This window comes from Anopheles gambiae, chromosome 3, assembly GCF_943734735.2.
Source record: "Anopheles gambiae chromosome 3, idAnoGambNW_F1_1, whole genome shotgun sequence".
NCBI lineage: Eukaryota > Metazoa > Arthropoda > Insecta > Diptera > Culicidae > Anopheles > Anopheles gambiae.
In genome coordinates, this window is record NC_064602.1 from 37692989 (window position 1) to 37716803 (window position 23815).

The 23815-nt window shown below is 42.8% G+C and overlaps 1 protein-coding gene across 2 annotated transcripts in view; it reads left to right on the top strand.

The window, feature by feature from the left end:
- LOC3292023 (GATA zinc finger domain-containing protein 8) overlaps positions 1–23815 on the top strand; it is a 116168-nt gene that overhangs the window by 68166 nt on the left and 24187 nt on the right. The window contains exon 1 of one of the 2 annotated variants that reach the window (XM_553471.4): positions 9016–9168. The exons of the other annotated variant lie outside the window; for it this stretch is intronic. Coding sequence (XP_553471.4) covers positions 9031–9168 — 138 coding nt within the window. The 5' untranslated portion in view covers positions 9016–9030. Of the gene's footprint in view, positions 1–9015; positions 9169–23815 lie in introns of those variants that run through there. 2 annotated transcript variants of the gene reach the window in all.

The following is a 23815-nucleotide window of genomic DNA, read 5'->3' on the forward strand; positions in this document are numbered from 1 at the left end:
GATAAGTGAAGAACTTTGCAGACGTTGCAATACGCCTAAAAGTATGCAATATGTTGATCAATTAAAATATTTGTCGACGCCCTCAACTAAAAATTGATAAATAAGCAATTAAATTTGATGAGTGCTTACGTTATTACAAGCAGACAAAACAACCAGCGAGAATAAATTGTTACTTTTACGGAATCTGTTCAATCATTTACTAAAAATACGTATTATTTAAATATTCCGCTGTAAAAAGCTGCATATGAGTACATTTTTGCTGTTCTTGCTAGTGTCTTTGTTGGGGTATTACATTTGTTTATAACTGTTAAATATTTATAAAAAAAAGTTAATTCATGTTTGCCATAATTCCTGAAAGAGGGTGACACTGTAAATATTTAGTGTGTCCTTAAGAACAGAGTCCTAAAGAAACGCTTGTGTAAGCTCATTTTAAGTAACTTTGGGTGAAATAAAGAATGCTGTTGACTTGTTTCAAAGAACATCTATAACTTGCTGCTCAATGTTACTTAAATACATTCTTGATAACAAATTAAAGTACATACGCTTTTTGTATAGCTACATGGTTAAAATAAAATACATCATCACCATTATACCAACGCTTACCACAGAGCGTCTGTTGCAATCGCCACCGTAGAATGTGCACGCCGGTGCTATAGATATTAAGCCTGGGTGTCTGATGCAATGCTAAAGGGCCTTCTCGCTTACCATACATTCTACCGATGCACGCAACACCACCGCAAACAATGCCCTATCGTGTGCTGGTACGATAAGATACGGATGAGATGTGTGTGTAGAGTGTGAAGCCAAGCGTCAGCAACCACCCGGCGTTGAACGATGCGCTCGAGAGAAATTTGGTTTGGTAAAAGGAGCGTGTGTTTTTTTCCTTCCTTTTGGGAGTGGTAAGATGCTGTTATCTGAGCGCGCGTGTGTGTGTGTAGATGAACCCCGAAGCACTCCCGTGCCGTGTGCAGTTGCATGCTAGCCGATTAAGTTAACGATAAAGATATACAATGTAGCGATACCACGTGCAAACTATGGTCCGCCCGTGGTGCTGTGGGACGGTGATGAAGTTTTAATAAAAATGAGGAATGGATGCAACGCAACTGCGGTAACGCAACGCAAGCGACTCGTCTCAAGCAGGGCAGATGTAATACTAAACGGTTTCTTAATTGTTGTAGCCACCTCAATTAAGAAACGTTAGGCTTCCAGTTTCGTAGCTGGCGTTTTACACAACCTGTAAAGGATTATGTTTTTATCTGGCGTGAAATTGGACGTCACGGATAATGGTAGCAGCCGAGTACTTTTATCTTAATTTAATGGAGTCTTATGACGGAAAAGGTCTAACATCCCGTATGCTTGTACCAGTTAGCGGTTGATAAGATGAACATTTTAAAGTAGTCTGTTTTAGTGTTTTCATATGCACTTCAAACACTTCCCCTTTCGAGAAGCAAGTTTGTATAAACCATTTGTGCAATAGTATCATACCGGTATTGGCTTTTGGCAACGATATTATTACCGGTGTGATGCTGCCACAGTTCATTTGCATTCATCTCAATTCCATCCTTTATCCTTTATCTCGGTGGTCATTCCGCGGAAAGCATTGGCCAACAATGTCGCCAATGCAATGAATGAATTAGATTGCGCCCGTGCTGCCGTGGATTCCGATCGTGTTCCGACCGTTGCTCGCCGGTTCACCGATGGCATAATGTCTGGCGAATTTCATAAAACTTAATTGCCAACACTTACTTAGGCGGCGAGTGGATTTTACTTTTCGTGCTGTGCTGCTTTGTGCCATCGTGGTTGAGGGTGGGTGTAGGATGGGTCAGCAGCACGACACGGAGCACGTAGCGCAGAAATTCAGGCAAAACTTTTGCACCGTTGACCAGCTGAGGTTGTGATGGGTTTTTGGCTCTGCTCTCAGTTAGATATTTCTGCCGCTGGGTATGGCAGAAGAGTTGCCGGCTAATTTCATTAGTGTATGTGTGTGTGTGGATTCCACGGGCCGAGTTGGAAAAGCAAAAAGAATAACAGGAGCACCATTCTGGCACCATAGTTCAATTAATTCCACTCAACTATGGTAATCTGTGCTAAAGAATGCAAGGTGGAGGGGTTCTTTCTCCACCCATCTGGAATGGACGAGCAATTTGGTTGTTTTGCGATTAAAGACCAAAAGCTTGCTGGTATATTTCAATACATAAAAATATCCCATTAAAGCAAGTGTGCTTTCAACGCGGTGTATGGGTTTTTACAATCAATTTATCGGTAGGAGAAGAGTCAGTTTTTTTGTGGATGCAAAAATTGTTGCATTGCACATTTTTTTACTGCATGGGCATTGAAGTATGCAGCAGAAAATGTCGAGGGAAGTACCGATTGCAAAAAAAACTCAATGTAAAGAGTTGGGATTGGATGGTAAAATTTAATTATTTTAAATAAAATTTGATCATCGTTCATTTTATTCAGGGTATCTATATTATTAAATATAATATAATAATAATAATATAGCTATAATAATATAGCTATTAAATTAAATAAAGCTTTTGAAAGCAAATGCAAATAAAAAGTCGTTTAAAATGAATGATGGACGCATATGCGTTTTAGATTGTTATGTATATTTTTTCGTTGTTTACAATTGTATTCACTTTCAATAAAACATACATATTATTGAACATTTAAATTCAATTTAATTAAATTTGTGTGTGCTGAAAAATGCGATAATCGAGATAAGCAAATATGCGAGTTATCCTGATGTCTTCGGAACAAGTATTCAGAGAAAATATATTACTTCCATTTAATTTAAAGTTGCATGAATATGAATATTATTTACTTATGTCAAATTGACTATTCATTTACATACATGTCATTAATCTAAGTGTCAACCTGTACACCTTAGATATTCAGAATAAAGCAAGATACACGTAGAATTCTTCCTGCAAATCATTTGAATAACGTGCATGATTTTCCTCTTTTGTTACAACTATTCATAGTTAGTTGTTGTCCTAGTGTACTCTGTGATGCTAGTAATATGAGGATTGGTGGATTGGATACCTATAGTGGTGGTAGTACCAATAGTGGTGGCATTGCACTAAAATGCGTTGCAAACGATAAATTAAAAGTAATTAAATTATTTATGTTAGTGTCAAATCTATTTTGGCCTTTAACAAAAGGTTTAAAAATTAAATGGGGCCATTCCGTTTCTTAGTGACCGAAAGGCCATTATTTTGTGATAATTGTCGACATTTTTCCAAAATCCTTAGGATTTCATAACGAAACTCGTATCTTTGTTAACGTTCTAAATGACCACATAACAACGCAATTATTAGTTTTTTAACATAATTGTTATCAAATTGTATTGTTTTATTAAAATGTATTGCCTTTTGACCATATTTATGCATTTTTAAGTGTTTTTTTACGATAGTGCCATTATGGGTACACCAAATAGACATGTTCCTATAGTGGTCTTAGTTCAGTAGGTCTTAGTATAAAAACATGACATTTTAGATTTTTTTCGACGATATTTTTGACACGTCGTACTGTTTTCATTAAAATAAGCAACAGAAATTTGTTTTCTGTAAGTAATTTACCAAACAAAGGAAAAATCCGCTTATCTGGCTGAGTGAAAAATCGACCTCAAAACAAGCTTTCTCTTCCGGGTGTGGGTTAACGACAGGTTATACAATACTTTAGTCAATATTTTCATCAACCAAATTCATACATTTTTTACGATCAAATTATGTAAGAAATCAATATTATGGATGTGATTCTTACTATTCATATGAAAACAGCTTCAAAACTAAGTTCCATGTATATTATGCAGAGTTTTTGAGGTATCTTTGTTTACCAACACTATAGGAACACAATACGATGACTATAGGAACCAAACCACCATTATAGGTACAACGAAGCAGTCACAAAAATATGTGTTTTTTCGTAAAATTGATGTGTTGCATGGTAAAATTGGTTGTGACAAAGATAAAACATATTCCAATTGCTATGAGTTAAAATATTCAGCAATTGTCCTTCCTGACACTTTAAATCCATTAAAACACATTAGTACCACTACAAATTGCACCACTACTAAACATACATTTTGAATTTTTTTTAATTGAATTTATTTTGAATTTATTTGTATTGAAATTATCATTTGGTCTGCCAGTTTTGTGGTATTCATTGCTGTCTGATGATTATTTACTTCGAACAAAATCCACACAGTTGTTAATTTTACCAGTTACTGGACACTAGTTAGCTATGAATCCTTTCAATTTCCATCCAAATTTGTTTTCAATTAAAATCCAACTATTTAACGAGTTGCTCATGGAAAAGTAACAAGTTACAGGATGATCAAGACGTATGATAGTAATTAGAGGCTTAGAGCATACGAAGCTTAAACCCATGATACGGATATGTTACTAGATCGTACGACTTGGCCACTGCAGCATAACATAGCGCTTTCAATTTCAACTTTACTAGAAATATGAGTTCAGTCGTAATGTTGAAATTGATCAGACAGTATTGGGCATGTTGAGTTAGAATGGACCGTTCCCGCGCAACAATGACTGACTATTCGGCTGCGTATGACGCTACGCCAAATAGAAGATTGTGCATAAATCATCAATAATATAACAATTCTCATTTCCTTTTAACTATTTTAAAGTTTGTAAACTATTGCTTTACCACTCGCTAACCTTGTTCTTCGTCCAAATGCTGTGGGGCATTATTTTTAGGTGTTTCACACACACTCCCCAATTCGGAATCCACCGTTACAGTGGCACACGCTTACGAAACGATCGCCCTTTTGCATCACAACAATCGTGTCACAGCTATATCACATTACGCTAACCCGGCCGCCGTGGGGCCAGACACGAAATTCATTCGTACGCCTAGAGATTAATCCATTTGCTAGCACGAGCCAACGCAGCAATGTCAACACCCGGTAGCACCCGGGCCCCAATTGCCAACCACTGGTTGCTGTTCCGGGGGTTGTGGGGGATGGGTTACACAAAAAGAGTATTTTCTTATTCGCTTCTCATTTCCGTTCCGTTTCTTGGGAGCCCGGAAACACTAGATGCCCCCGGCACTAGTGTGCATAAATCACCCAAAACGCACCACAGCAATCCTACGTCGAAGAGGAGGTCCCCATTTGTTTGAATATGGCTTCGCGGCGGGAAGGGCGGAATCTCGTTGGGCGGCAGTAGTGGCAGCCGAGAAGAATTTATGGCCTACCGCTTTTCCGCCGCCGAATAAATGAAACATTCGTTTACTCAATGGTGAAAATTAAAGATCTCGGCACGAATGATAGCGCGAAACATCGGGTTCGGTTTTGTGATAGTTTTGTTACAGTTTAAGAGGGTGTGATATTTTAATTTTTTCGATGGATTGAAATTCCGGCTCGCAACAACACCAAACGGCACCGGTGACTTCGTGCGTCGCTTTTATTCGATCGTTTCGGCTGTTGGTGTTTCCTTAATCCCATGATCGACATGTTTACTGTTATTGAATTCCACGAATTATGAAAGTGTTTGGAGCATCCGCTTCGTATGCCGCCTTTTTCAAATAAATATGCCACTTCTCCATCTCTCTCTCTGGCGAGACGCACGTGTTGTGCCATTTGTGCCGAGCAAATGCATCCGCGCATTTGGATGGCTTTCGGATCTTGATGGAAGTAAACCGCCACCCTCACACCCATCCGGCACTCCGATGGCATTTGTTTTCGGTCAATGGAGTCAACGTTCGGAGGTCGTAAAATTTAGAGTAGGAAAAACAAATTTTACACCATTTATAGAAAACCATCAGCGCGTTTCTCGGGGTGAGTGGATTGAAAATTGGAGCGCGCTGTAAATCTTTCGCGAAAAGCGCTTGCTAGCAGCAGCGTTTGGCACTGTTCGGTGTTCGGTTTTGCGGTGAAGTAGTTTGGTGCCCGTGCAGCAAGAATAGTTGCTGTCGGATGTCGGTGTAGTCGGGCGAGAGTGGTATTTGCAGAGGGTGCATTCGTTCGGGTGAGCCCGTCGTAAAATATGGAGAAGACGCTAAGCCTCGACTTCGAGCGACGAGAGACTTTTGCTGTGGCCGTGTTGCCGATGGTAGCAGCAGTAAAAGTGCATCGTAAAATTGTTCAGTAAAATGTCGACGTTCGGCTGCAAAGACAAGTATCGTCATTCTTGGCGGCGGTAAGCAAACACACAAACAATCTACACGTCGACTCCAGCGGATGAGTTTGGGCTGGAGTTTGTTTTTTTCTTACACCGCCAGGGCGATATCATACGAGCGTGTTTTATTTCTGCTATTTCAAGCTGCCTGGCTTGAGGCCGAAGAAGGAGGGTCATTTTGCCCCATCAAACAACATTTATGATGGTACAACTGATCACAAAACTACTAAACTGTGCTCGGGGCGACATATGGCCGTTTCAATTTCACGCTTTAGTGGATGTAAAAAGGTAATGTGACTAGCAAATAGTATTTCAATTATGAAATTCTACTCTAATGCTGTTTATTTCGCAAATAAAATTCTCCTTACACATGCTGGAAGCAAAATATAAAACCTTTCATGGGTTTCAAAAGGATAATCCCGCTCGATTGGAATAACATAAGTTATTACAGGACTATTTGATGAGTTTAAGGAAGAAAGCTGAAATGTGGAACAATATTCTTCATACTGGTTGTATTTTCTTAACTCAAACGACAGCTGCATTTCGCCACTCTGGACTTCGCAACTGTGTACAAAGAAAGAGACATCTTGACATCTGTTTGCTGAGCCTATCTTAGCAAAAAAATTATACTTAAGGAAATAATAGATACTTCTCAGATTAAAGAGCATGCCAAAAATTTGACTTTTTTCATTTTTATTCTGGCTGAAATAATCTAGAGTGAAAACTCGAGTTTGGCGTGTGGTTTTGTATGGAGTGTTGACATGATTCCAATGCCGACTCTCAAATTCTATACGAAAAAAGGCCAGTATAGTAAAAGGCCCCATAATCTATCAAGCACGCTTAAAAATAGCATAACTGGACATTCTTTCTAAGTTTGTGCAAACTTATTGTCCCTTGCTTAACAGAAAAATTTCCATTTATAGAAAGCACTTATTAGTCAATACTTTTTGCGTACTTATTTATTTATTTATTTGTTTATTTATTTATTTATTTCTTTATTTAATTCTGTTCAACGGACTGCTGTCTAATTGCTTGCGTACGCAAAATTTTTAATGAGAAGCCATAGAGTGTTGCTACTTCTTAGAGAGCGTTCAGGTGCATATAGGTTTAATCTGTTCAGTAAATTTAATGCATCTATCTCATTCTTATTTTGTTTGCAATAAATACAGCTGGAGAGACTAGGCGTCGGTGGTGAAGCGGTTGTTACCATAGCAAGGAGCATCGATTCTGATAATTTAGCATTATATTTATGTTAAGCCAAGGTAGATTTTTTACTGCCAGCCTAGTAAACCTACGTTGAATTGGCTCGATTCTATTAGACCATAGATCAGTTCAAGGGGCCCAAGTTACTGAGTTGAACTAAAGAATAGAGCGAACAAATGATGTGTAGATAGGTTTTAAGTATCATGGGTCACTGAAGTCTTTAACGTTCCTGATGATAAATCCTAACGTACGAGGGGTCTTGTCAATTAGTGCCTGAAAAACGGCCATGAAAGTTGAGCTGATTCATTATTGAAAATATTCCAAGAAATAGTGTAAAACTTAGTAAAACAAAACAATTATTTTTTATTGACAAAACAGCATTTATTTACAACAGAGACTTCAAATTATAAAGCTTAAATAAAGCTTAAACCCCCAAGTTGAAAACAAACTAAAGTGAATGAGGGAAACCCTGATTTTGCTTTGTTTAACATTTGAATGAAAAACGTACAAATAAAGGTACAAACATAAAATGTGTATTATAAATACATAATAAACCTTGTGACCCCATTTAAAAAATGAATGTCTTTCAGATGATTCAGAACAAGCATGAAAGAAGCAATGCAAACTGCTGTACACTTCAATACACCACACATTCGTCATGCACGATGCATTCCTACTATCCGCAGCTGCAGCTGCATTTCGCAGCGATTCGATTTCCTTCCCGTTTCGTTTGCCGAATGACGTGACGCAAGCTGTCGCCCAACGAAAGTGGACAGAGTTAAAGCCGCCCGTCCACGTGCCAGTCAATGTACACGAATTTCACGAAAGCCGTACAGCATTTCCTTCAGCATTCGATGATAGCTCTATTCTCGGGCAGCGTTGAATTATTTCTCCTGCACGGCTGAATGCGTCCAAGAAGGCAGATCGTGTGACCCCTTCCCATGTTCGTGTGAAAAACGGGAACGTTATGCGAATCGCATTCCCCCCGTTGCCGTACCATGCGCTTGGTGGATGTGTGCTTTTGTGTGTGTGAATATGAGGATGTGCAATTGAATGGCTTTTCCATTCAGCTGGTGTTTGTTCCCGTGTGCTTCCATCTCTGCACTCGCCACCGACATCGTAGCAGCGCGTCAGGATGCTTCGTCTGGTTTCCGGAAATCAAGCAAAAGAAATCCAGATCCGTTCCGTGCACGTGATAAGATGGTGGTCATGTTCTTTGAATATTAAAAAAAGACTCTCCAAACATGAACACTCGTTGAATGAGGAAAGCGTATTCTGTTGCCTGCATTGTACAGCGAAACCCCTTCTCGAAAAGCTGGCTGTGTGTGCGTGTATGTGTTGTGAAGCATAACCGTGCCTTACCATCGCCCCGTGTTCGTGACCGTGTACGACCGGCTCTCCACCCCCCAAACCGGCGTGTAGTGGTAGCGGCCGTTGAAAGATTTTATTTTAAAATTCATGGTAAAATTAAGCGCTTCCGAAGATTGGTTTAAGTTTTTTGTGCTTTATTTTGCTGTGCTGCTGCCCAGCTCGCTAACATCAAACTATGGACGTGTATGGGTGGGATTGAGCTACCAAAATGAAATGGGTGCTTTGTGCTGGCTGCCCGGCCATTTCGGGGGGTGCTTTTTTCCGGCTGATATGACTGTTCTCTGGTTTTATTATACGAAATGCTCACATCGCCATGACCGAACCGGCTGGAGCTTTTGCGCTTTACGATTATGATGTTAATATTAACCTGCTTCTTTTTCTCTCTCTCTCGCTCTTTTTTGCAGGTAATGCTGGAAGCATATGGTGCACAGAATGGAGCACGCGGGAACAGGTTTGCACAAAAATAGAATAATAAAATCTCTCAATTGAAACATGACCATTTGTGAATGGGAATGGCGCAAAGAAAGATTGAATTTAGATAGGACGCATGTTGAAGTGTTGTTGTTGTTGTTGGGGTTTGGGGGCCACTCACTGCACCCCATACATAATGAACATATTTAAATGATGTAAGAAATTAACACATCGCTCCCCCGAACCATCAACAATATCCGTTCGTTCATTCACTCGCTCGTTCGGTCGTTCGTTCGGTTGGCATCAGCTGTTTTCTTTAAATGGGACACATGGGGTCTGTGTGATGGTTCGTCGACGTTGACTCATTTATCAAAATAGCAGCCAATCTTTTCTCATTCCAAATTCACGCACATGCACATCACCAAGCGTTGAGTGGGAACTACAATGCGTCTGTACGAGGGATGAGCGTTGAAGGCACAACAAATGAAAGCCACTGGAAGAAGCAAAACAACAGTAAAGGGTTGCGAATGTGTCTGTTTAAGTAGACACTCTTGTTTGGCTGCTGTCACCGGGCAAGAATGTCAATAAATTCGTTTTTATGATTTCATCGACACACGCTGCTCTCGGGGGGTGTACACTGCTTTGTACGCATGGGGTTTTGGGAACTTTCAACCGATGAAGAATAAAAGCGAAGATGGCTTACCCCCATGCGGCACGAATGACTAATCATCTCGCCCTCGCGCCCCACCACTAGCTGACACGTTCAAATGGAAAGCAATCTGTTTTAATCTTGTTTCGGGGAATGCGTCGGCTGACATTGGGCCGGTCGGAGGGTGGTCGCGGGAAGGGTGGAAAGAGCCCCGAGGGTGCAAATGATTAGCGCTGGGGCGTGTAGAAATTCACGGGGCATGGGTTTGTGGAATGCCGTTTAAATTGTGAAATTATCAACAACGCATAAAGTAGCTGCTTGTGGTATTAGTGGGGATCGTTCATTGAGGTTGGTTGGTTGAAATATGTGGACTCATGTGGACAGTTTTTTTTAAATAAAACTATTGCATTTCCGTTGTAATAACTCGTTTCAAATTTGCTAACATACCACACAAAACAGTAAATATACTTAAGCAACAGCTAAGTGAATCCTATAGTATAGAGTATACTGTCTTAATCTGGTTGGAACTTGCTTAAAATACAAGGTTGTTTAAAGTACAAGAATAAAGGAATACCAGGAGGATTGCACCGTATTCTGAAATTTACACTGAGTAACAGAAAAAAAAGTTGATCATAAACAACATTGACTTTAATTGATCAAATTGCTCACAAGAATATTATAAAAGACTATGAAAAAGAATCAGTATCAAAAGTAGATGAACATACAAAAATTGATTATTTAACTTTTTTTTTATTATTTTATATTTTATTTATGTTATTTATTCAAGTTGTTAAACAATTACTGTTCGTCTTGTAAAAAATGCTAATAATTGATACGAAAAACATATTTGGATTGTTCCTAACTTTGGAGATAACAAAATCAGAATCCCACGGTTCAAATTTTTGTTAAAACTAATATTATTATGACTTCGACCGTGTTTTCAAATTCCATATCATCTATATTTATATACACTACGGCTAGTTTCTACAACCACACACCAAATTTTCGTGTTTTTACTATATTTTCAAATATAATGATATCGGTAGTATGGGGTGTTGGTCTTGGCTTTTAGCGGCTTATTGGATTCATATAGCAGGATAGTCAGTCGTATGTATGTTCGTTTGTACAGTTTATATAGGCTTTATAGAGGAGATTCGGGGCTTGAACCCATTGCGGGGAAAAACATAATGAATTAATAATTGAATAGTAAAATATAATTAATTGTAAAATCTTGCTATCAGGATGTCAGGTTGTCAATTTAAATTAAAATATCATAGATAAAAGTTGATTTTTATCAACATAACGCCAGTATCATCAAGGGCACGTTTACAAAAATGTGATTTAAGGATAAGAACATAAATTTCTTACATTGACAATCTCAAAATTTCTTAAAATCTTAACACAGTAGAAAATATTAAATTAATAATTGTGATAAGGCTGTATGCAAAAAAAAGTGCAACGTTCCTATTGGAAAGCGCTATTTAGAATATTTGAAAGGAGTTCGTCAAAAATATTGAACAATTTGAACAATAGTATGTCCAACAGAATTTTCGATTGAATGGAATATTTAGACAATACAACAAAATAAAAAATAATTTAAAAATAACTAATTGACACAAGCGCTTGGCAATAAATCATAAAATAGTCTTATCGATCATCATACCCTTACAGATATGAGCAATTGAGCGCAATGTTTCACAAAAATTATATAACTGAATGTAAAAAATAACGTGTTTGGAACAAAGCATTTAAGAATTTTAGGAAAAAGAAATCTTTATACCACTTTTAAAACATACTGGTGTGTATTTTAGTGTAAATAATAAATCTCTCGTACTATTTCCACCATCTCTACCCATCCGCTACGATATCAGCATTGCTCAGCAATCGCTCCGATCCAATTGCCGAAACGAGCTCAATTCCTTTTCATTAAACCAATGCCTTAACAAGACACACCGTACATAAAAAATCACCAACATCAAAGCCCAACGCGATTGTACTGCCAGCTACACCAACTCCATCCAACTCCATCCACCTTCCCAAAACCCAACCCCAGCTTTGTCCACCTGTCCACCCGTACTGCATGCGCCCGTGAAAATCAAACCTGCCCTCCAGCGACAACGATTTAAATCCCAAGAACAAGGATTTTATTACCGAGCCGAAGCGTGAGCAGCGATCTAAAGTGCCGACCATCGCTTCCGGTTTCCCGCGGCTTTGTTCCCCCGGCCGGCCGCACCGAAAAGGTTGCTGGAAGCACCAAAGGACGAACCCGAAGCGCGGACATCGTAAAGTGTTACGAAACCGGCCCCACCGGCAGCAGCCCGCCCCTGCCCTTAGTAAGTGCTTTGTCTCAGACAGGCTTAGTGCCGGGAGCATTGACAGTGCTTAAAGTTCGGGCACGATTTTCCGCTGCAGCTGGTTTAGGGACGTTCGCGTGGAGCGCTAAGCCCGGCGAAACGCGCGCCCGTTCTCTCTCGCTCTCACTCTCTGTTGCTCTGTTTTCTGTCGCGAAAATATGCTTTTCCGGCAAATTTCTTACTCATCGCCCCATCGCCCTTTGCTCCCGTGGCCGTTTCCGATTGCAATGTGTTTCCGTAGCGCTGTTTTACGAGCGCTAGTGTCGTAAATTTCGCTGTCGAACGTTAATCACATGCACATATTTTTAGATGACTTACTTTCGCTAGACTCGCCTTTAGCCCTCTCTCCTCTTCCCAGGGAGGAAGGAAGGAAGACTGCACGGTGGTAGGTGTCCTGGAAGCAAGCGAGACACCCAAACGGTGGTTTACACATCGGGAAATGGAAAGTTACGGCCACACAATCCGGAAAATATACATACTTACTAATTAGCTCAAGTTTCATCTACCACGCTCGCGTACGGTGAATTTTCACTGGATTTTCCATCCCACTCATGTTGGTGTGGACTACTACCCTGCGCGCCTCTTCACGCCAACTGGGGCGCGGGCAAACTTCGATCGTCCCAGCAGCAGCAGCAAAGAAGATGATGCGATAAGCGGTTTTGAGGGTTAAACAAGATTAAGACAGTCTTAAAAGCGGTAGATTTTCCGCATGTAGTTCATTCTTTTGGGGGGGGGGGGGGGGGGGGGTGGGGGGTGGAGAGATATGCGGGGCGGGCGAAGTGGAAGGCAAGGGGAGTGGCGCATAAGCTCCGTGGAAAAGTGGAAACATTGTGACGGAAAGACAAACCTGCAGGTGGTGGTGCTGGTGGTGAAGTGAGCAATAGCTTATGCTGTGCTCGCAAACTGCCCTAGAACTGCATCCGGCACTGTTTGGCTCGCGGGCAAGCCCGGCTATAAGGTTGGTCTGTTTGAGTGTTGTTTTATTCTTCGTTGTGTGTAGCAAAACAAAGTTTGTAGTCGCTTGCGGAAATTCATGTCACGCTTCGTACGGAAACAAAAAATCGCTGTAATGCCGTGTTTGTTCGTTGTGCTTTTTTTATGTTTCCCATTTAGTGGACATTTTTTGAACGGGTTTGCTTTACGATTGTTTACCAAAAAGTGAAGCAGTATATTTTTATTTTATTTTTAGAATAAGTAAATTTCTATTCTATTTCTTTAGAACATTTACGTTTTATGTTTTTACTCGTTTTTCACAACAACTGGCCGTAAAGGTGCGCTGTGGAAATTGGAGCATCACTTTGACATCGTTTTTAATTAAGAGTGACCGCTCAATCTCGCTTAAAATCACATGAATTGCTTGATTTTTTCTACCGTTGCATCTCGCGAAACCGCATCGTCGCTCATCTTGTACGTTCCTTTAATTGGTTTTTCTTTTGATAGTGCTTGCACCATCACGTCACGGCAGCCATTCCTCACGATCTTGTGACACCGCAATTAACGTGCACATAAAAATTCTGACCCGTACGGCAATAAAACATGTGAAAATGGTCGAGCATATCGAGCGCCTTGAGCAGCGTAGTCGTCAAGAATAGCACACGAAATGACACACATAACGGAGGAGTTTAGGTTTCTCACGTAACTTTTTTCCTCCCCATGTTTTTGAAATGATTAAATAATGCTAGTTTATGTTGGTCAACCAGTACCGTTTGATAATGCATAATGAATAGAGCGTTAAGAGCAACAATCTAGAACAGCTCACTGTCTCTATACCGTTTATAATTCATGTTCCAGCATTAAGTGTACATGCCAAGTGTACCCTGCCCAGACATCAAAAGCCGTTCGAATGAAACATTGTTGATAAAATGTTAGCGAAACCAGCACCGGAAACGGTACACTGGCCCGGCCCGGCCAGGGAACAAATCACACAAAAGCCCTCGCCACAGACACACGCAGGAACACAATTGTTTCTGTTATCCGGTGGAAATACATTTCGACCCCTCCCCCCCTCCCTCCCTGGGCTACCAAAGCAGACCAAACGAGCTTTGCTGCTGTAGGCTGCTGTTTTGCAGATGAAAAGCTTCCCCAAGCGCGCGGCCACACTACGGTTGCTGCTCAATTTGTTGTCCAATGTTTTTGTACTATCGGGCAATGGGGTGGACTTGTACATTTGCTTCGCCCGGGCAAGTAACAGCATTTGGGAAGGGGGCAGGGGGTTAGGGGCGTCTTCGGCACTCCCGGGAGCGTACTCCACAATCGTATCTCTAGCCTTAACGCAAACGAATCGGGCTGGAAAACTTTCAAGCGAAACAATAACCCAACACACACACACACACACACTCACAAAACGAAGCACATTTTGGCTCTCATCCTCACCCCGTTGTGAGGCTGTGGAAATGGGGGGGGAAATACAGAAGGATCTTTTACTTTCGCTACGATGCCTTCCCAAAAAACCCGAGCATCCGATGTGACCGGGTCCGGGGAACAAGGATTTGCTTTTTGGTGACAGCTCGTGTATGTGTGTGTGTCTGTGTGTGTGCAATCGGTGCTCGGTTGGCCTGAGGCACTTTTGAGCAGACTACACCAAAACATCTCCCCCCGTTCTCCCTTCCACCTCAATCGCATTGTCCTCTAAAATCGCGTGCTTTGGTGGAAAAAGCTTTCGGAGGTTTGTTTTCACAAAGCAGAATCGCCCACACTCCCCGGGCACACAGCCCGGAAACGGTTCCGGTTTGAAACCTGATGTGGCCTGCTGCCTGCACAGCTTCCGTTACTCCCATGGCTGTATCAACTCGTTGATGTGCTCGGGACACTTTTCAGAGACGATTTAGCATGATGCGCGCCAGCCCATAAGAAGGACCCGCACAGGAAGAGACTGCGGCGCCCGATCGGAACGGTTTTCGAAGCATATTGCAAGAGATATTCAAATTTTTGCAACTGCCACACACCGCCAGCGTCGTCGCCCCTCACAAGCGTGTGCTTTTTTTTTTTGGATCTCGCCACGGTGAATCGGTTTAGTCGGTGATGCAGACGGTGCTCCGGGTGTGTTGCTAAAAAGGAATAGTTTATGCAATTCGGTACGTCCTTTGGCTTTGATGTGGAGCGCGCGCGCGCTTGACAGTTGGTGTGCCGCTGGTTTTGCATAAATTGAATAAAAATGTAATCAAAGTATTTTGGTGTTCTTGTTCGGGTTGCTGCAAGCGTTAGAACGAGTGGCTGCCGACCGGTGCGAACGAAACCGAGCGACGAGCAGATTTACCTTGTTTGTGATCGTACTTTAAAGTAAGTGCATTGGTGCCTCGGGACATAGCGTGAGCCGAATGGGTAGCCGTATAATCAATCTATCCTTTAGGGATAAACGATTTCACTATCCACTCCGTTGCACGCTGATGATGCACTTTGGGTCGATCAATCTGCATATTGCACTGCACGTGTGATTGCTGCATAGAATATTGGCCGGGATTTTCCCATTTTTTCTGTACATTTTTTTGTCATTTATTGAGAATGCTTAGCCCTAGCGTAATGGGATTGGTGATTGATTTCTGATTTTTGGGGGAAGGTTTATCGCATGCTATCTTGGGTAATGTGATCTTCTAAATTGACTGTTTTGATTGCACAGCGTATCTGTTGCCGGTGGAGTGGAAAGTTTTAGCCAGGCACGTAAGAAGAGTACAATTCACTCAAAACCATATGTGTGTGCAAAAAATACAACCAGATTAAACAACCCTTCAACCGTTACCGGTTAAATTAAGCAATATCAATTTTCAACCAACCTGTCTCCACTGTCACTTGTTCGGTCAAATAAATATTGCGAATTGAATGCTGCGCCCATTCACCCAAACACCCCGGGGGGCAAGCTTTCATGATTTATTAATTTTGTGCATATTTAATCAATTTTTCGACCGCACTCCCTGCCGCACTGCCAGCAACGAGATCCCCAATGTCAATGAGTTGTGTTTGATGTGGTACGGTTCGGCCTGAACTGTTCACCAAAGGGCGTATGCGAAAATAAAACCCACAAGCTACAATTAAAATCTGCTGCGCGTGCTACTGGCGTGAAAACGGACATCCAAAAGATCGTGACAGAGGTGCGAGTGGATTGAAAAGATGTGAGGGGTGCAAGTGTGTGTGTGTGTGTGTGTGTGGAAGCAACATAAAAAAAGCCATGCACCCACACACCATTCCTGCACACATGAAATGGATACGCGATGCAATTTCACTGCCGGGAAACATGGTGTGTACATGGTCGGGACTCGCCCCGAAGCGTTGTCGCTCGTTTGCGAATTAATGATTTGTTTGTCCATATTTCGTTCGCATCAATGCACCTGCATCACGCGCGCGCGTCCTCGCGGTCAAACGGGAGCATGAACGCGACCCCCTCGCGACAACAATATGAATGTTTAATGCTTTGTGTGATATGGCGTACAGCAGCAGCCGGGACCGTTAAGCTGCGGACAGCAGCTGTCCGAAAGCATCCCGTGCGCACCATTCACGGTTTGCATTGAAGGCTGTCTCATAATTCTTTGCCTGCATCCGATCTCCACCTCTGACACAATGGCCATAAGCATTTGCAATTATGAATGTTTTATCGGTAAATAAGAACGAGGATGGTGCGCGTGCGGGCGCTCCTGTTACCATATTTTGTGTGTGACATAATCGTGGATGAGCGGATCAGAAATTGGCAACTAATTTAAGCCCAACTCGGTCGAAGCTCGGGTTGAAGCTGCACCGGTGCACACCGGTGATGATTCTAATTAAACCTAATGAACCCCCAAGTTTGCAGCCCCGTTTTGCATCATTCCGATTGATTTGCAAAACCATAGTTTAGTGTTTAGTTGCAAATTCTAATCACTCTCAAATTGGCATGCACGTGTGACGTTTTAAAACAATCCTTCATCTCCCCGCCACCGCTTTCCCACTTTGCTTTGTGCTCTGGCCTAGGTTCGTGAGGGCAGTGTCATTTGAATAAAAACGGTTTTGCTTTGTGTGTGTCGTTTGAAACTGGAACCATTTGTCGGTCATGCACTGCCATGACCTCAAGCAAACATTTCAGTGAATGTGCGTCCTGAAGAGAGGCGGAAGGGGTGCCCGAATTCGTGACTACGGATTTCTGTATCGATACGATTGAGCGGACGCGGCGTCGGATGGTGTTGACGCAACCCGACGCGAAACTATCAATTAGGCCAGTGTTTATTTTGCAAATTGATTTTCGATCTCACAATAGAAATGTAGAATACGGCGGGCAACGGAATGTCCACCGCCAGATGCATAATGAATAAAGTGTCGGTAGCGATCAATGTTGTACATTTTTCTTTTAGTAGTATTGGTCGTGATACTTTTGTTTGCTTTTTGAATAAGGGTTTTGGATGAATTGATTTTTTTCCTTCGTACTCTATCAATACACTCTGGGATGCGTTTGAAGATATACACAACACAATAGTTAAACAATACTGACATTTGCCATTTCTATTATGTTTTTCAATCAATCATTAAAATATGGTTGACTATATTAGAAACTTCCTTATAAGTAAAAGCAGAGGTTTATTGAACAGAGGCACCGGCTCTTAAAATACAAAATGGAATCGATTCCCATTCGCACCGGCCTTCCGTATCAATGGCTGTCTGACTGTCGTGTCTGACATGTGGAACATGATGTTTAAAAAATAAACATGATTTAATAAAATGCAAAAGTTTGGCAAATAAGAACAACAAAAACTAAACCAAAATATTGAACACAAAAAGTTCAATTCTTTCAGTACTTCAATTCCGTGCCTTTAAGACTGGCCTAGGAAGACTTGTTGGCCTAGGAATTACGTAACAAAATCGTAACCGCGGTAGAAAAACTGCGTTTTTGTAAACCAGCACTCGTCAAGCTGTTGATCATACGTGTAGGATATTGGTTGAAAGATGTCTTTGACAAAAAAGAATAGAATATTGAAATAATATTATTTTTTTTATTCATTTCTTGAGCATACAAAGGGCTAGAGGGCTTAGGCAACGTTGTTAATAGTAGCAGGACTTTAAAATGCCCCAAGAATAGCTCTTTTTAAAATTGCCAAAACATTAAAAATATCAGAACTCTATACTTTTACTCCTTTCTACTATTCAAAAAGCAACTGTTCAAGTTTCAATCAATAACCTCCACACTACTTTCATACGTTTGTTTCCCAATCGCATTACCATTTGCGAGAAAATGGTTAACTGCATTCCGTCCTTATCGGGGCTGGCGGCAATTCCCAACTCCGGAAGGCTCCGGGCAGGCCTGCCCAGAAGTGGGAGACAGTCATCAGTTATCCGATTATCGTGCGCCGGCATCAGGACGGCCGAGAGAGCCAGACGGCGGCTGGATGCCGCCAACAAGTCATCGGGTTATTACTGCGTCCGGCGTCGGCGAGCCCATTTGTGCATGTTTATTTATGATTTGGGGCACATCAAAGGACACACACGCACGATTGCAAGGAGTGGAAAACGGCAGAGCGAAACTGAGGGGTCCTTCAGCAAAAGCGACAACCATACCGGGATCTACTGCGTCAGAGCGTGTTGCGTGTACACAAGTCTCACCACACACCGTCCTGGAAAACCTCCCGAGAAACGCATAAATATGCGAACATCGGCTTTCGATATGATGATGAATATGAGCCGAAGGAGTGCTTTTCGATGTTCATATCAATAAAGTGCGAGAGCAGCTGGGGCAGCTAGGGACAGGGTATCGCTCGAAGTTCGCACGTCGCTGGATTCCTCTCGCCCCGCTCGGTCATTGATTTTGATGGACAACGGTCGGTGGCCCCGAGTCGGCCCAGCCCGAGAATGCCCTCCGAGTGATTCCGTTCCGGGAATTTTCTCCGAGGGGTCCGAGCCGGTGACGAACGATGGCTCCCTTAACGAACGGCAGCCCCCAAAGCCAGTCCAATAAATTTGCTGCAACGAGTTTAACGTTCCGAAGATAGAGTTAGGATGGTTCATTTGTCATCGAGCTGTGTGCGTGCGTTCAGCCCAGGTAAAACACAAGCCGATGGTGGTGCCGGGTGAGGCGGAATAAGGGAGGGAAGAAAATTGATAAATTGTAATAAACGGCACAGTGCGTTTCCGTTTTCTGACCGAATGCTTCCGCTCATGGCGCTCAAGGAAAAGATGAACCAAACATGGGCATGAGCATGCCGAAGATCCTTTGATCTGGCTGCTTGGTGAATGCAAGTGACTGCACAGTGAACAGGAACTAAGCAAATGAGCATGAGGGTGTGATGGCAATCGGTGAGGGAATGGCAGGAGGCGGCTCCCTCTTGTGCTTATTCGAATGCTATTCCGTTCCTGACGCGATGATGCAGAAACGATGATTGCATTTCCTTTGCTGATCAGATGCAGCCCATTTTGCTCGCTTCAGATGTTGATTGCAGAAACGGGAACGACCAGGCAACGATACCTCTTCTCAGGTTAATTTTGTACTGTTTGACACATCCTTTTTAAGTAGATTGAGAAAGAAGAGAGAGAGAGAGACATTCCTGATGTTGAAAAATAAATGAGCAAAACGCGCTCTTTCCATTTCTTCTCCACTGAAGCCTTGTTTGAAAACAATCCGACAGTAGACCAGTTGTGAAGAAAATAAGTTTTATCTGGGATCATTTCACCTACTACAAAGCCGTCGATGATAGCTTCTCTGGTTCCAGTGCCAGTGCCTATAATCAGTGTCCCCGTGGGAAACGTTTTCGTTTGGAACTCACTTCCGTACTCACTCCAGCTCAGAGCTATCTTCGTGGATATGACATCGAATCGATTCGTACAGTGGTTGATGCCTGCAGCCCATCGTCAAGCATCGTTTGATCTCGGGGACAGAATCGCGGAGAAGTTGGGGAGAGGATGATAATCGGCTAGCTTTGTGCGCTAGAGCCGCCGTTTCTGAACGCCGTGAGGACAAAGTGCTAAGTAGTTTTCGTTTATTATTGTTCACCTCTTGTGTGCCAGTTCTCGACTCCCTTCCCTATTCCGAGTCATCTTTATACCGCTGACACAACAACACAAAGGTACAGTTGTTCGAAGTGTTCTTGATCCCAATGTCCACAAAAAAGGGGTAAAAGGCAGTGGTGCCTATCCCAGTGTCCTGCGAGATCTAAGAAGACAGCATAATTTTGGAGCACACGAATAAAATTGTCCCCTGATTCTGCCACTTTCAAAAGGTTTCGATTCTTCTATTCACCTTTTGGGGCCTTTTATGCGAAAGTACTGTACTGCGCGTATAGGAGATGCTTCCGTCTCGACCTCGGATTAATGGGCCTCTGTCTCGGCCAAACGGTCCCAGTCGGCTGGGGAAGCTGGGGGACAACTATTCAAAACCATCCGGGATAGAACAAAGTTATCGGGCCAACTTCGGTATGATTATGGTGCATTTCCTTCGTTTTTTTTTTTTGCTTTCGCGTAATGGGACGAAAGGAGTCGGCAGCAGCAGCATCAGCAGCAGAATCTTGGCGCCTGGCAATTTGCCTTCACTATTGTAAGGAGAAGTGTTTATTTGTGTAGCGTGAAGGGTAAAAAGAACGAAAGTCCTTTGCTGAGCGAAGGTCTTTTTTTTCTATCTGGCTATTTTCACAACATTCCAATGCTTGAGCAATACTTTCCCTCGTATATACGTTATTATAGGCAAACAGGGAGAAGCAGTTTTCTCCTAGAACCGTTACAGCTTCCGTGTGTGTGTGTGTGTGTTTTTCGCAACCGAGCAGCAGGGGAGTAGCGTTATCGAACAGTTATTGTGTTTGTTTGTTTGCACTGCTCTTAGCGCGTTCGCTGCTGGGAAGACGAGCGCTTTTAACGGCGAGCAATTTAAGATGTTTTTAAGGCCATATATTTAAAGGAAATTGTGCTCTTCCATGCCCGCCAACTTTGCCCAGCGGGACGGGGCGCACACAATAGAGCCGATATAACCCCAACTCCCCAGGTGGAAGACACTAGAGTGTAAAGACCAACGCGTCGGTAGGCAGGATACCTCGGAGACTTGGAGTTTGGAGTTAATCGAAGTTTGCTGTTCGTACGGTGGCGGGCAAGGCAAAAGGCCTATATCAGCAGGCATCATAATGAGCTCGGGTGCGAATGCTTCAGAATTTTCGATTTACCTCCAATGCTCCAGAGACGTGGGCGCTGTGTTACTGCGGGAATTTGTGCCGCGGCAAAAGTTCTCTCGGCAGCTTTCCTGGCAGTGTGCTATATGGGTTTGCTTATATGAGAAGGCAAACAATGCCCAAACCCAAAACCCTACCAGCATCCCGCAGTCTCTGTGCAGGGTTAATCAACTCTATCGCTCGAGCCTCGTTTGTGAGCATTCAAGGGGCTGCCAATCCTCAGAGCTGGAAGAGGTAGCAGCAGCTCATGACGACAACTGATCTGTTTGTTATGTTAGAACACCTACCACTCTCATCATCGTGCACGACGTGTGTGTCAACATCATGGTGTGTGTGTGTTTGTGGATAGAATCAGTATTTGTTCTTCCGTAGCGCCGACGGAATCTCGGATTCTCGTCGAAATTGACAGTCTTATCAGGTTCTCGATGCGTGTCATCGGCGGCAAATCGTTTGATTAGTGCCCCAGACTGGGCAGGATGCGTCTGCCGCCAGTGCCGTACGTCAGAAGCAAAGACCGTTGGGCGTGACGGTTGAACGATAACGAAAGGGGGGGGGGGGGGGGGAAACCGCCCCGGAATACTTTTCTTCTGCCATTCGTGCATCTCCAATCGTGCATAATTTCTTTCCTACCGGGAAGCATACATACGAAAGCAAATTCATACCTCGACACTGAGCCGCCATAGAGTGATGGTTCGCTTTCTGTTTTCCAAATACGTTTTCTTCGCTTGTAAAACTATCGATTACAGCAAACAAAATGTGTTGTGGCAAAACGTGATCCGTATTTCTAGCCGTAATTTAAAAGCCTCCAATTTTCACACAACCAAAGCTTGATATGTAACACATCGCAGGCGTGCAGCAGCAGCTCCGTCTATCTCTTAGGTACGCTCACTACAAGCATCTTCGTACCGGATCCCGGTTCGTACGATCGGCACGATTCGTGCGTTTCCCGCCCGCTACGTATGAGCGATAAATGCAAATTACCACAAAACAGTAATCATTAATGCTAATTATCAATTCATATGCCAGCGCACGCACGGCCGTTGCAAATTCGTGCGTTCTTACATCAATCATCCGTCTTACATCAATCAAACAATGGGTGCGTGTCTAGATGATTTGGGGAGGTGCGCTTGGGGTTTGTTGTTTCGGTTTCGGTTGAACGTTCTCTTCATGCAGCGGTTGAAATATTGGGCGAAAGTTGTTCGGTCCCGTTTTAGATTTGTAGCCTAAAAACAATCGTGCCGAGTTGAGCTTTTGTTTTCTCAAAACTATTCCCAACATAGTTTGGCGTTTCTTCACTTTGTGTTCACAATCATGTTCAACAACCACTAATCGTTTCCTAACGAACATTTCCCTTGTTGGTGTTATGAATAAACTTTAAATATTGAACTGATTCCCACCTTACATGTAAAAACACGGCATCAGCCACCTGCAAAGTCGTGTGTCGATCAAGCGAAATTAGTTCCATTGTCTCCTATTCGGTTTTCGCTCCCGCAGGACACACACTGTCTGCTTCCAATCGGAACCCCGTGTTACAGACACAACCAACTGTCACTTATGCCCGGAAGCAAACGGATATAGTTATGGTTTTCCGTTTGGCACTGCGTACTTGTGGACGATAGTATTTGCAGTGGTTGGCATTGGATCCGCAACTCCACTCTGCGTTGCTTCCAGCGCTTGTTTGTAGTGTGAAAATGCATCCTGCAACTTGCACAAACCGTCCTGCGGTGTTAGTCCCGAGCCCGCCACATTACCAAACACGCACACAGAGCAAGTTTGCCATACTCATTAGCCAATAGTTGCACAATAATTGTTTTGTTTTACCACTCGCTACAAGTCCCTTCTGCCTCCTGCCTCAATAAAATAAGCTCGTGAAGGTCGTGGACACCTACGTGCCCTTCCCAATGCCCAATACCACTGGCCTAAGGGCGTATGGGATTCAGTGATGGTGGAAATAGTTTGTACTGAGTGCTGCTATCCCACCTTTCCCGTACGGGTTTGCCATTCCAACGCCCCGTGTGCAGTGATCGTCTGTGGTTAACCACGCAAAGTTCTGCATCGCGTACCAAGTGGGTTGGGGTTCGATTAAACGACACGTTTTCCAATCCGACTAGCTGTCACGATTCTACTGCATGCAATCAGGAGGAGATTGAGCGTTTAGCGGGGAACGAAGAGAGAGAGAGAGTGAGGAACAATTTTCGATCGCTTCTGGTATTGGAGTGTGCACTATCAGCTCGGTACGAGACGGGAAGGTCCAAGGTCCCATGGGGCAGGTAATTTTTCACCGAACTGTCATTTGTCTAATCGGTAGCTTTTTCTTTAACTAAAGTTTAATTTCCACTATTGACACTTTCTACCAAGAGACAAGGGCAGACGCGATATCGTATCGCTTTTGAAAAGTGCCTGGAGTTTAGGGAGCCATTTTTTGTTTCTATTCGTTGTGCGAAAATGAAGAATGTTTCGTTGAAAACACTTACAAAACTGGTTTTCCAACATTTTCTTCATTTAATTTACTTCAAATAAATCACCTGAAATTAGTTTCATTGCTGCGCATCATCTTCGTTAAGTCACACTTAAACAATG